This window comes from Protopterus annectens, chromosome 6.part1 (assembly GCF_019279795.1).
Source record: "Protopterus annectens isolate FY-2018-M chromosome 6.part1, PAN1.0, whole genome shotgun sequence".
NCBI lineage: Eukaryota > Metazoa > Chordata > Ceratodontiformes > Protopteridae > Protopterus > Protopterus annectens.
In genome coordinates, this window is record NC_056738.1 from 302305848 (window position 1) to 302320862 (window position 15015).

Genomic DNA, 15015 nt, shown 5'->3' on the forward strand with positions numbered 1-15015 from the left:
CTTCCATGTCCAGCAGTATGCTATGTAAAGTAAAAAAGTTAAATTATATTATTAATACTGATTAAATACATATACAGTCAAATGCCACAAATGACACTTTTTCCTTATGTCTCATCCTAATGTTTTACTTTTCAGACCAGACCTACACAATGCCTGTGAACATATGAATGCTGTACAATACATGCTGGCATCAAATGCAATCACAAATAAAATATGTTTCTCCATAACAAAGTAAACAATCTCATGTAAGTTCCTGACACTGGACAGAAGGAAGATAAAAATGCATTGACAGTTAGTTAAATGAGCACCCACCTAGAAATTTAGTCAAAAATCATGTATCTAGAGCAGATTTGGCTTTAGATTCATGTAGTGACTTAGACTGCACCTGCTTGTATGGTGGCTGTTTGGACAACAATGCTTTTAATGAAACATGAAGATTTCTCAATTTGCAGTTTTGGTAATGTAATGTTTGACATTATTGTCCCATTTATCATGATGCCAAGCTATTACTTCCCCTAAAAAATGTGTTACCAAAAATGAATGACAAAATATGAAGTTTAAAAAGATGACTTTGGGAAATCCTCCATCAGACATAGCTTGTGACTAGGATTCTACTGACAACATAGCAGTTCCCAAAGAAGCTATCTGTGGTATCTATTTTAGGGGATGATTTGCAAGGATCTAGGGAACAAGTTTCCTGACCCAGATGCATTAATTCATGACTGTCCCAAACCTTGAATGTGAGGTGATCTTAGGTCAAGAATAATTCAGAAAGCCAAACCCAAAAGTACAACTCCTGATTTTTTTTAATGTACTGGATTATGTGGATTTCATTCACTGGTCCATTAGTGGTTCTGTTTTACTCCACGAAAGTATGAAATGCTATTTGAATGTAAAGCTTTGAAAGTGCAGATAGACTCTGTAAATTTGTTGGCTTATTGAGATGTATTTTTTATTTGCTACCAAGGTTTTCATGTAAAAACAAAGAACCAGCCTGTCTGAAACTATACTAGATTTTGTTTTCATTTATATGCCTATCAAAAGTAACTCTCAGATGTGTAAAACCTCTAATATGTGAATCCAATGTGAACTACTATAAATGTGTGGGATTTGCTTTTCCAGCTAGACTAAATTGTTACAACTTGCTTTTTTGTGCAAGTCCCCAGGCACGCCAGTAAGAACCATAGTAATGAAGAAAGTAATTTTATACATTAATAAGAGGGAGTAAACTTTGTTTTAGTGTTTTATATATTCATACTTTCTATTACAAAAAGAGGAACTCAGGAAGAAAATTATAGTCAAGAAAGAACTTAAAAATGATAAGGGCTTGTCACAAAATGTTTATTAAAGGCTACTACAAACAGACTACTCAAGGAAAAAAGATATTTAGAACACAAACAGAAAATAAAGAAAAGGTTAAAACTAAATAAGTTACTTTGGAGTTTTTCGTCAGGCCTCCTCTGAAAATGGGCACGTACTCAGTTGGACTGTCAATAAATAAATAAAGAGAGAGAGAATGAGACAATGTCAGTAGAACTACCTAGCCTGCTTAGCCTTAAAATAGACCATGACACACAGAATGAAGACTCATGCTAGAGGAAGGGAGTAGCTAGATGTCACAATTATCTAGTAATGACACTTTAAAGACCTTGTGTCAGAAGATGCACGGCAGGAGAATAAGCCATGAGGATCTCAACCTCTCCAAGTAACAAAATGGTCTGGCTCCAATCCTTCTAGAATGAATGAAGGGGTTGACAGGTGCTGGAAAGGAAGAATTTATATATATATATATATATATATATATATATATATATATATATATATATACACACACACACACACACACACACACACACCAACATCTTGTGTGCGTTTTGTGGAAAATGGAGACTTTGACTTTAAATTTATCTGGTGGTATTCTATTTTCATGAGTAGTGGATGGGCAGTTACTGTATGAGATAGCATAAGGAGTGCCGAATATACTTGTATAAAGGGATATACATGGAACCAGAGAGGATGTTTGTTCCTTAGTTCAGAGGTTCTTTATAGCGTAATGCTATCATCATGCTCAATGATTTGTAATTCTTGAGTTTGGACAACCCACTTGGGGCATTTCTCCACATGATTGCAATGCATTTTGTTGAGCCTCATATTGTCACATTACAAAACATATTAAAAAAAAAACATTAAAACTGACCTAGTGATCACAACTGCTTGACAAACAACATGGAGAAAATTGGACTTGCTCTCCTGCAGGACCCAAGTTAGCACATGTATGGAAAATTCACTGGTCATGTTTTCCTGACATTTTGTGATCTGATAATGTATAGCTCAACAAAGTATGTATGTGTGTGTATATATATATATATATATATATATATATATATATATATATATATATATATATATATACACACACACACATATATATATATATATATATATATATATATATATATATATACACATATACACACACACACATATATATATATATATATATATATATATATATATATATAGATAGATAGATAGATAGATATAGATAGATATAGACATAGATTAGATATAGATACAGATATAGATATACACACACACATAAGAATATTGGACAAGGTAAGCAATCACTGCAAACAAAGATTAAAGTAGAAAATGAAATACATACATTTACAAGTGTCAGACAGAAAGATAGCCATGCAAGCATATTAATGGACTAAGAGCTCCAGTTATAAACTGTAAATTGACAGATTTTAACAATGAGGTTAAAGATCATGTATGAAGGTATGAAATGACCTTTGTTTTTTATGCAAATTATGTTTTTTCATACCCATGTATTTAAAAACAGTGTTTGAGTATGACTTCCGAAAAAAACAGTGAAAGAGTGGATGTTTGGAGAAATTACATCTATGTTTCTAGAGAAGAAATTAGGTAATCATATTTCACTCTTGAAGTGGCAGGACAAATATGTTTGCTTGAAAGGACATAGGTTAAAGATCAAGATAATACACTCCATGAGCCAGTAATCCTAGGATTATCTAGAGAAACTGAACAATAAAGCAGAAGACGATGGAAGTATCATTAACATGACTGAAGACTGATGGAACCAAGAAGAAATAAAAATAGTTTGCTAAAGCACATATCAGAGGACAATGATTAAGGAAGGTAATAACGGCATTAAAAGTGGTGAAATTGAAGTGATGGTGGCATGAAAGCGACGACTTATGGGAGAAATAGAGTAAGAATGAATAAAAGGAGAAAAGAAAAGAAAAAGTCTGAAGAGAAATGGGAAGAACACTAGGACAGTAGACAGGGTGATGAAGCGGATGCACACATTTCATACAGTGGAAGGAATATTGGTAGGGATAGTGGAAAATGAGAAAGCACTTTGTATGCAAATATAATGGCTGAAAAAGGGACATCTTGATTAGAAAACTGAAGATGAGGAAGGAAACCATTAATAAAAGTGAGAAAGTTATGAATAAGGAATAACAATTTTATAAGGAACCTTATGCAGTGAGAGTGCTGGAAGCAAAGAAAACAAAAGGAAAGAATAATTAAGAAGATGGCATATTAATGCAGGTAACAGGTGAATAATCAAGACTGGTGTATCACTAGAACATAAGTAAAATATGCCATTAAATAACTCAAGAATGTGGCACTAACTGCTCCTGATTGCTACTCACTGAGTTGTGAATGTTTATAAAGACAGAACTAGCACATATATAAAACAGATGTTCAATAAATCTGTAAAGGAAGAAAGATTGCCAGTCGATACAAAAAGGTAATCATTTCAAAAGAACATAAGACTCTGCAGGTTTAATGGAAGCTTGTATATAACCTGTAGAAGACATGTATCTTAAAAAGTGCATTCATTAATAGAATCATAAATTTGGCAGCCTGTTTTTGCAGAATGCTATTACCATTTATGACCAGGAAGAAGACTGTATAGAGCTATAGATTATACTATCTGAGCAAAAAGGATTAGCAGAACAGTTTGCTTAAAGAGATACCTGAACACTGTACCACCTTTTCATCTAGCTCAGAAGTGACTACCTCTACTGGCATTGTTTGGAATTCTAGCGACAGCACTTAATGAAGTCTATATCATCTACCCTGAATACTACATTTACTGCATCTGTGGCCTTGCAACCAATATGCAATTAAATTCAGGAAAATGGTCAGTGATGGTCACCTGGTTATTTAAAGGGAAGGCTTTACAAAACAAGCATTCTATTCTATTCCCTCTATTTAAGCATTAATTATCAGACACTAGTATGATTCCATCATACTAAAAGTAGATGTAAATGACCTGAAATGTACCTCCCTGGACTTTATGAGCACAGACATTAAGGAAATTTCAGACTATGTGTCTCAGGCTGGTATGAGCTTAGCACTGAGCAGCATTTTACCATCACTAAGGATGATGCCACAATATGAGCAAATATGATGGAGTTCAACACTTGGCTGTGTTTCTCATGTCATTCTAAGGGGATCCAATATTTGTCAGTTTATTAGGACATGTTTAACAGACCACATTGTTTCTCTAAGGATGGTTCATACCTGTCCCCTCTAGGCTTTTGAATACTAGTTAAAACTTTATCCATCCCTGTAGGGCCTTCCACACTTTTAGACCAGTAAATGTAGAGACAATGGCTAAATGTAGAGGTTTCTCAGTATACATTAATAACAAGCAGACCTCTATGGTGGTCAAGATGATGTGCTATAGACAAAATTCCATACCGTATCCAAGCTAGTTATAGGTAACCTTCCATGTCCCAGTGCATACATGGACCCACATTAGACACTTAGCATCCAACCTAACACACCCTTCTCTTGGAAGACTTTAATTACCCTTCAACAGAGTGGCAATCCTATACAGCCTCAAATCTACAGGCACAGAGATTCCTGGACTTCATAAATACAGACACCCTTGACCAAATAGTGAATATGCCCACTAGGGACTCCAACTTACAGGACCTTGTACCCACAAATATGGGAGCATGCTGCCCCCAATGTCTCATTCTCCCTTTAAGGTCAGGCCATAAAGCTGTCTCCATCAAAATCAAAATCAATTCAGTAATTCAAGTATTCATGTAAATCTAGTAACAGAAATTATTCCAAGGCAAGTTACCTTTTATTAAAAGATAATTTGTCACTGACCAGTGCAGTGGTGCAGTGGTTAGTGTTGTCACCTCACAGCAAGAGGTTCTGAGGTTTGATTCTCAACTGGGGTTCCTGCTGTGTGGAGTCTGCATGTCCTCCCTGCATTTGCATGGGTTTCCTCCGAAAGCTCCAGTTTTCTCCCAGATTCCAAAGACATTCATCTGGAGTGTTTCCCTCCAGGCCTCCAGTGAAAATGGGCTCTGTCCCAGTCAGACTTCCCAGTAAACAAAAGTTAAATAAATAAAATTCGATGTTCCTCCAAACCCAGAGAATACTGTATCCTGCACTTTAATTTATCTGAGAAACTCTGTACAACCACGTCAGTGGCTGCATAGAGGCTTCTGTACCTGCCAGAAGTACTTCCAGAAATAGTCCCAGAAACAAACCTCCCTGGTGGCATCCCAAATTAAACAAGATATGCAACAAAAGGAAACAATATGGCAAAAATCAGAAAGGGTAATTATCATAAAGATAAAAACTCTCTCATCAATTTAAATAGGCAACTAAGAGTGCTAATTAGGTCAAACTAAGCCAACTTTGAGTTAAGATAGCTTCCCATGTGAAAGATAACAATAAGGCCTTTGTCAGCTTTTTCAGAAACCTGAAGGGCAGCGCACAGCAATGTGCTGAAGTGATAGTTTATGGTGCCATATTCACTGAGCCTTGTGATATAATGAACCTGTTAGCAGACAAATTCAGTTGCAACTCCCCCACCCCCAGCCATCACCCAAGAAATACCCTCAAACATAACCTCTCTAATTATACACTAAAACCAAGAACACAGCCATGATTTGTCAGGAGCCCTGGAGTCACTATTTAACTGTAGTCTTAAAACAGGCTTTGTGCCATGAGAATGGAGGATTGCAATGGTAACCCCCCCCCCCTAATAAGGGAGGACTTTCAACAGATCCTGGAAACCACAGACCTATTAATCTGACTAGTCTTATTTGCAAAGCCATGGAAAGAATTATCATAGAAATTATCAGTAAGGACATTGGAAACCTCCAAATACTGGTTCCATCCCAGTTTGGCTTTATCAAAAGAAGGCATTCATACTGAACCTGGTCGACTTCTTTGGAAAGGTCTCTAAGGAAAAAGACGATGAGAAAATGGTGCATACTGCCTTCTACCTAGATCTGGATAAAGCATTTGACACAATACCCCACTCAGGCACTATCAACAAACTTGTGGAACTGGGCATAAATCCCTTTATAACATGTTGAGTCACTCAGGGCTCTGTGCTGGACCCACTGCTCTTTGGCATCTACTTCTTGGATGTCAAAGTCAATGCAATGGTAAACAGAAAGCAGTCATTGAATCCCCCCACCCCCACCTAAGATGACAACACACTTCAGGAATGTCTAACACAGATAAATTCTTGATGCCAAAGCCATGGCTTAAAATTCAGTACTAAGAAATGCATTATAGTACCTTTAGGTAATTTGGCCACCTTGTGTTAACTATGTCATCAATAAAACACCCCTAAAAGTTGATTCACTATAAGGGATCTTGAAATTCATACAGATACAAATCTAGCATTTGACCAGCATGTGTCCAAGGTAGTAAGAAAATCCTTCTCTGTTGCACAACTTATAAGTAAAGGCATGGCATCAAGGTCCAGACATGTCATTGTATCACTGTAATCGGCCCTCATCAGACCCATCATAGAGTATAATGTCCTCTTCAGTATATATCTAACCAGACAGATGCAGCAACTAGAACATCACAAATGTTTGTTACAAAAAGAATACAGGGAGTAAACACAATGTCCTATGCTGATTACCTCAAAGCTCAGTCGCTTTACTCAGTATTATACAGACTTCTGAGAGGTGATCTTTACCCGGCATACATTTCAGCCCCCAACCTTGTTCTGATAAATCTTTTGCACATCCACAAAACAAACAGTATTAGCATTACTAGTGACATAAGGAGGGCATGGTGGAGAGGCAGATATGTTTTACAGAGACATCTGCTTATCTGGAACTGGATCCCCATCCATGTGAAGCAGATTTCCATCCTAACCTTGTTTAAGTGCAACATAGACCAATGGATGGGTCATGGGAAATTCACTCCTGGTCTGGCACCTATGTCTCTGATGGACAGAGGCAGTCAGAAAATCATCCCCTGTATAAATCAAATTTGTGGTTCATATTTGGGTTGTACAGCTAGTTGTAAAAGGGCCAAAGTTGTTGTTAGCCTAGTATATGCCTATGAACCTGCGAACAGTGGAACAGCATTGATGTGGTCAAAGAGTAACACAAAGTATAAATTATACCTAGGAACCTGTGAACAGTGGAACAGCATCTATGTGGTCAAGAGTGACACAAAGTATAAACTATACCTATGAACCTGTGAACAGTGGAACAGTATCTATGTGGTCAAAGAGTGACACAAAGTATAAACTACACCTATGAACCTGTGAACAGTGGAACAGTATCTAGGTGGTCAAAGAGTGACACAAAGTATAAACTACACCTATGAACCTGTGAACAGTGGAACAGTATCTATGTGGTCAAAGAGTAACACAAAGTATAAACTATACCTAGGAACCTGTGAACAGTGGAATAGTATCTATGTGGTCAAAGAGTAACACAAAGTATAAACTATACCTATGAACCTGTGAACAGTGGAACAGTATCTATGTTATCAAAGAGTAACACAAAGTATAAACTATACTTATGAACCTGTGAACAGTGGAACAGTATCTATGTTATCAAAGAGTAGCACAAAGTATAAACTATACCTATGAACCTGTGAACAGTGGAACAGTATCTATGCGGTCAAAGAGTAACACAAAGTATAAACTATACCTAGGAACCTGTGAACAGTGGAACAGTATCTATGTGGTCAAAGAGTAGCACAAAGTATAAACTATACCTATGAACCTGTGAACAGTGGAACAGCATCTATGTGGTCAAAGAGTAACACAAAGTATGAACTATACTTATGAACCTGTGAACAGTGGAAAAGTATCTATGTTGTTAAAGAGTAACACAAAGTACAAACTAATCTGGTAGCATTCTCTATATTCTAAGAATTATAGGAAGTATATTAGCATTAAAATACAAACACATTATTGCCAGAAATGAAAATGTTTTTTTAAAAGTTTTTTCTGCATTTTATTTATTTTACCTAAACAATGTCAACTTATGTTTTATACTATAATGACATTAGTAAATAACACCACATTACTGTGAAAGATATTTACAAGAGTAATTGGAGTAGATTTATAATACCACACACAAAATCAGGGTTGCATGACGTACAAAACTTTGTTTTTATTCAAAACATGCTGTCAGACTGTGTTCTGTATCTCGGCTGCTTATCTTCTACAGCAAGAATAAGCAAAGAGTCAGAGAGTCAAAAATGTATCATACTACATTTGTTAAATACTTAACCAAATCTTGATAATTTCAGTTGCCGTATTCTACATACTTATACTTATTAATATCACACCTCCAGAACCCTCACTTCTATCATATAGGAAGGTAAAACAATAAGTGAGAAGGTCGCTGAAAAACCAATCAGTAAAAACAAAATGAAAACTCCAGCAAAGCTAGAACGTCAACTGAGTGACCTCCTAAACCTCTTATATCAGAAGCACATTGGATATATGCAAATGATCCTTACGAACATCAGGTGTTTTAGCTAATTGGCAGTTCTGAATGCCCATGACTTGATTCATCATTTTACTGGACAATTTCAGGCCAATAAAGCCAAGCCCCACTAGCTGTGGATATGCATATTTCAGCCTTATGACCTCGTCAGCACAACACAAGTGGATCACCTGTCTGCTCATATATAAGAAAATAAAGAGAAAAGAAAAGAAAACGGACTAGACTTAAGTGATAAATAATTAAAGGATGTGTGTGAGTTAGGCCTCACTTATAAACACTGGATATCTATATGAGCTCTTGACATGGATGGTTTCCAAAGTCCACATAGATGATCAGAGAAATACTTCAAGAACAGGTAGAGTTTGCATTTTCTAGGCATGCTAATTGGCAAATAATGAACAAGATAAAGTTGGAAAGGACTGGAAACTAAATTTATTGAAAGTAACAGAAACCCCCATGGATTTCCTTTACTGGGACTAAGAAATGTAGGAAATAATATGAAAGAAATAAGGAAAGGATTCATATTAGAGAAGACTTGATAGTTCAAGTGTTATATAGCTCATCACTGGGATGCATACCTCTCAACTCTGCAGATTTTTGTCTTACATTTTTAATCTGTTCCTCATAAAATTTGTGTTTTTTGGCATATCACTGAGGACTGAAGTCACTAAATAATGACATACATTTCAGTTTCAGATTTCATATCTTTCAGAAAATGCATGCTAATATAAATCCCGTTATTTTAGAAATATTTTAAGTTTATAAGAGCAATATTTAAAATCTGTCCCTATTTTTGGGCCTTTGTCCCTCCCATTAATTTACGCTTTCTCCAGATTTCTTGGGCTTGGAGGTTGAGAGGTATGCTGGGAAGGGAGAAGGATAGTTAACCCTCCTGACATTAAAGAATCGGATTATACTGCAATGAATTATAAAAGAACACACAATTAATAGAGACTGTAAAAGTACTGTACACTGGGACAGACATATATAAGAGAGAAAAATTGATATCTAGAAAACATATTCTACTCAGACGAGAATGATGGAGTAAGGCTACTTAAAGAAAAATGATTGACTTGCACACAGTGCACCAAACTTAAAGAATGCACACTTTGCACTTCAGTTGTGCACAGCGTATCAGCCTTGCACATAGTGTTGTAGACTTAAAGCATGCATCTGACAGTCTTGGCCTTACTTTATGAACTTAGTTTGCCTACTGTACCCAGTTTGCTCAGTGTATAATAAACTGTCTTGGTGGAGGTTTTGAACTGATAGTTCAGGATGAATTTGTGGAGCTCATAGCTCTTGGAATAATATGTTGTGGAATGGATGGTCATATTTTGGTGCCAGAACTTTAGACAGAGGTCTGCTTGATAAAATGCAATAGTCTGCACAAAGATTTATGATGATTCACCTACAAGCAGTTTGAAGATCAATAAAAAAGAAAAAAACTATTAATGCACTAGAAATATACTGTATGCATTAGAAATATACTGTTATGGCAACAGAAACAAGGAAATAAAGACGTTGGTTGATTTGTATGTATAATGTGAAATTGCATAAAGTCCTGGATTAATAAACAATGTCTAAATGCAAACGAAGTAGTTATTTCATGTAACGAAAGAACAATATTAATTTGCTTAATTGTTTCATGCACCTAGCTCATCTCTACCTTTTAGCTGAAGGTTTAATCTTGTATAACTTCATCTATTTTTGTTTCTTTTTTCTCTTTCACAAGACAATAGACATTAGATTTCTTGGTTTTACCTTTTGATATTTTTGACAATAATTAAGCTTGCATTCAGCATTGTCTGGAAGCTTTCTAGTTGAAACACTTGTGGAAGGGTATACAGAGCATCGTATAGATTTGGATCAGTTTGGACTTGCATCCCAATTGTTATTATGTCTGCGATCAATCTAGGATCACTTAGTAGCTGAAAAATATATGGAAAAAATAAAAGAGATTCATAAGTGCAATATCAGTTATGTTAAATGTTTAGATGTTCAATAAATGCTGTCATTGTTTATGTTTATTACATATTTTCTTGCACAGATTTTAAAGTTTATCACTTTATATGATACTGTTGAAGTAGGGTTTGCAATGAGACAAAAAAAAGCAATGATCTAGCTAAGGTTTTATATACAACAACAAGGATTTCAAGAAGAATGATATTTTTAATTAACATTTTTTTTCTTAAAGTTACCAATTTTTTATTAACTGTCTTAAAGTTACCAAATTGTTAACACATCTAAGAACATTCTCCAGTAACTCAGCATACAATAAAACATGAAATAGATCCACAATGAAAAAAAAATACAATTTTAAAGATTGTTTCAGTGTATGATCTCGCATTAAATAACCCCAGGCATAAAGAAAAATAGGCTGATACTCATTAAGTTGCTTAGAATTTAAGGTCTTTTAAAGAGTGAAACATAATTTCTTAAGATAGCTGTATAAATCCATACTAATATCACTGTCCACCTCCTTCCAATGCCTGGAGATGGTCATTTCAATGTGTAACAGCCATCTTCTTTCCTTATCAACTAATAAAGAGGATGGGGGTAAGCAGACTAAGACCCAAAAAGATAAGTTCAAGTGGAGGTGTTCTTTCTAAGCACATATAAGTCTGCTGCCTGTGTTTTAATCAAATCTCGAGACTGCTTGGGCAGCTACATAGCATATGCAAATAACTGGTATTATCCATGACACATTTCCAGCACTTTTCATCAGCCCCCCCCTTCCCCCATGCCAGTGTAAGATGCAAGAAACAGAGTTTTTTAAAGTGTATAGAGCAAAGCCAGTCCTTTATTATCCCACAGTGGTATACTGAGTTTAGTTGTTTCCAACTAATACATTCTCTAGTTATATTCATTACTGTCTGTCTTGTCCAAAGATTTCTGTACTATAAGCATTCAGTATTTGATAGCATAAGGATAGGAGGTATAGTTTCATCATCCCTTTTCCCTGCTTCACTTCAGTTAGTGTTCCACAACTCCACTTTGATTGGATGAGCTCCTTCTAAGATTTACCATCTGCAAGTATTATCACCAAGACGGTCTGTTATTGCTACATCTCCGATACCATTCTACAAAGAAAAAGAGCTCCTATACTTCCCTGAAAAATATCTCTGTTCAGCCATTCCTCCCAGAAGATAGGGTTATTACCTATGATTTATTATGGACCCAGATTCTGCCACACACAATAATGGATGTAGAAAATAGTTGCCTCCAACTTAGTCTCATATGGATCTTCCTTTCAACCCCCCCCCCCCACACACACACACACACACACACACACAGGGCCCATATCTTTCTCCCTTTTGTAGGAGTAGGAGTTCAAATGAGAATATGCTTGAACATAACTTATAGTTTAACTAAATATGCCTGGAATGAGACCTGGCTTGGGTAAAGTGTGTTAGGTCTCTGGCTTGAACATACCTGACCAGGTCAGGTGGTCCCAGGCCTCCATACTTCTTTGTAATCATTAATTTCTACCTGGCTATTCTTTAGTATTTATTGTCCCATATACAGCATATGAACAACTTTTGAATTTTCCTTGTAAGATGGGAAATGTTAAGGAAAGGAAGACATCTTCCCAGAAAAGGTATTTTGGCAGAAGAGTCATGCATACTGCTGATATAGCAAAGAGGGGAAGTCTTAGTCCATCCCAAGCTCTGATTTTGTTTGGCAAAAGGTGAGAAGGGGTATACAATAATTTATAGCTAAACCACCATAGCTTTGTGATGCCTTTATTCCCAAAAAGCTATGTGTGGGACTCCATTTACTACCCTTAGAAAGGTATGTGTGAGACTTCATTTAACATCCATATACTGTATATTGTCCTTTATATGCAGGCATGGGATATTCAGAAAAAAATAGATTTGTGTTCTGACAGTTAACTGCCTCAGCTGTCCAGGTTTCTATGCAATATACAGATTTTGCCACATATGTTTTGTCTGTTCCTCATAAAATTTCTGTTTTTCTGAAAAATCACTATGAATTTTTTGAGTTTCTGAAAGCTCAAGCTTTTGATAGGCATCCATGTATACACTCACACACACACAAACACACACACACACACACACACACACACACACACACGCACACAAGTGTATCTTCTTATGTATTAATTTCCAGAAAGCCTTTTTTTCTATTACATCAAGGCATATCCATGACAAACCTAAAACATTATTGCTCCTTAACACAAAAGCAACTTTCTTTCTATACAAACAGCATTGCATATATAGTAAGGTTAGGATGGAGATAAAATAACTTATTTAATTTACATATATGGATTCATAAACCAAAGAGGCAAGCTATGATGTGAATATCTGCAAAAGAGAAATTAAATTAAACAACAGACTAACCCAGCAACACCCACACATAATAAAAAAAAAAAGAAACAGAATAATGCATTACCTCATTAAACGATGCCTTCAGAAATGTGTAGTTTTGAAAGTAAAGCATTTCAAAGTAGGTATTTGCTATTGTGATATCTGACTTGCTTGAACTAAATAAACTGGATGCAGAACCAGTCCTGCCGAGTGTGCTAATAGAGGTAGTAAGATTCGCACTGTCAGTAGAATTGTTGGTAGAATTACTTGCATTCGTTGAATTCAAATCCTGAAAACAAACATAAACAGAAGCTAAGATGTAAATGTATGAGCACATTACACAGATAAATTCAACATAGTTTGTAAGTCATTTTCTATATAAGTAAACATTATGCAGACCCTTTAGCATCAGCTTTATAAATGTTGCACATTTGAATACTCTGTCATCTACGTGGGTTGGGGGGGGCTGCTCATGTGGATAGTGTACATGGTCTAAAGATGAGATGTACACATTCTTGTCAATATGATGTTGCAAACAGTTAAGATTTGGAAAAGTATGATGGGTGGAGCTGCCTGTAATGCATACATCACTGAGATAATTAGTTTAACCAAAAGAATAACGAAAGAGTACAAGCAATTGAAAACATAACCTGGGATGATTACTAAAATTTATGAGTTAACAACACAGAAATCCAGCCATTAGAAGTGATAAATAACGCATTTATTTTACATTTTGTTAATTCGGGTAGAGCACTGATAATAGCAGACAAATTACAGGCTCAGATCAAGTCACATAAAATAATAACACAAAGTACAGCACATATAGAGCAATATGTGAAGATACCATGCCAGTACCAATTAAAAGTGGGAAGATATTACATAAACTAAAGACTAAGGATATAGTGCCTGTATCTGAAGAATGCAAGGACATACAATGATCAAAATGAACATCCAGAAGCTATTGAGTTTACAATAGTGTAAGTATAGTTATGTAATAGAATAGCAAGGTAAAAGCATGGCAGTATTTAAGAAAAGATGTTTCTTGGCAGGAGAAATATACACAGAGATAGATAGCAGTGAGTGGAAAGAGACAGTATAGTACAAGGGATAAGTAGTTACTAATAGGAATGAAACAGAATATAGTATGGGAAATTTCAAGATGAAAAATGTCAAAAATTATAATTCTAACAACTGATTATTTCCCCTCATATATAGTTAAACCATGGGAAGGAGTTTTATCTGATCATTTGCTGAATAAGTAGTAGGTGTGTAACTTGTGGACTGTTTTCAACAAGAACTCGGTATTAAGGGCAACAGCTACATGTGTGGATAGTTTGAAGTAGGTGTTACCAAACAGCAACTGTCTATAAGGTGGTAAGAAACCAGAGTCTTCAGAAGCATCGTGTGAGCACAATATCTCCATAAAAATTTCACAAAGTCAGTAAGCAGAAGCTGTGATTATCTTTAGCCAGTGGAACTGTGAACGAGCAACACTTTCAGTCATGCCAGAATGGTGCTTATTTGATTGTTTGTGGATTCTAATCAAATTAGGAAGGTCCAAGCCATTCAAACTACCATATGGAGGAAGTTCTTCTTACAAAGGTGTCATTAGAGAGTCATTTTATATACCATTTATAATGTTGTTTGTATTGATGTTTTATTTGAGGAAAAACTTTGAGACGTGCTTAACACTTGCTTGACTGAGAAATATCTGACAGAAAATGAAATCGTTATTTGAGAGACTAATACTTAGAACATATTTGTCTTTACACCTTTGACACTAAAAAAGCAAACATTAAGGAACTATACCATGACGATGTATATGGATCTTTTATAAGTAAGACAATAATATAAGGAAAGGCACCATTAGACATATTCTTAAATATATTGTGCCATTTGGAATG

General features: G+C 35.6%; 1 protein-coding gene across 1 annotated transcript in view; it reads right to left on the reverse strand.

Moving 5' to 3' along the window:
* Nucleotides 1-13448, reverse strand: part of ABCA12 (ATP binding cassette subfamily A member 12) — a 793480-nt gene extending 780032 nt beyond the window's left edge. Inside the window, exons 1-3 of the mRNA XM_044075367.1 lie at nucleotides 13197-13448; nucleotides 10545-10711; nucleotides 1-20 (exon numbers count right to left, since the gene is read on the reverse strand). The exon at nucleotides 1-20 is cut by the window's left edge and continues 90 nt beyond it. Coding sequence (XP_043931302.1) covers nucleotides 1-20; nucleotides 10545-10711; nucleotides 13197-13448 — 439 coding nt within the window. The remainder of the gene's footprint in view (nucleotides 21-10544; nucleotides 10712-13196) is intronic.
* Nucleotides 13449-15015: the final 1567 nt, after the last annotated feature.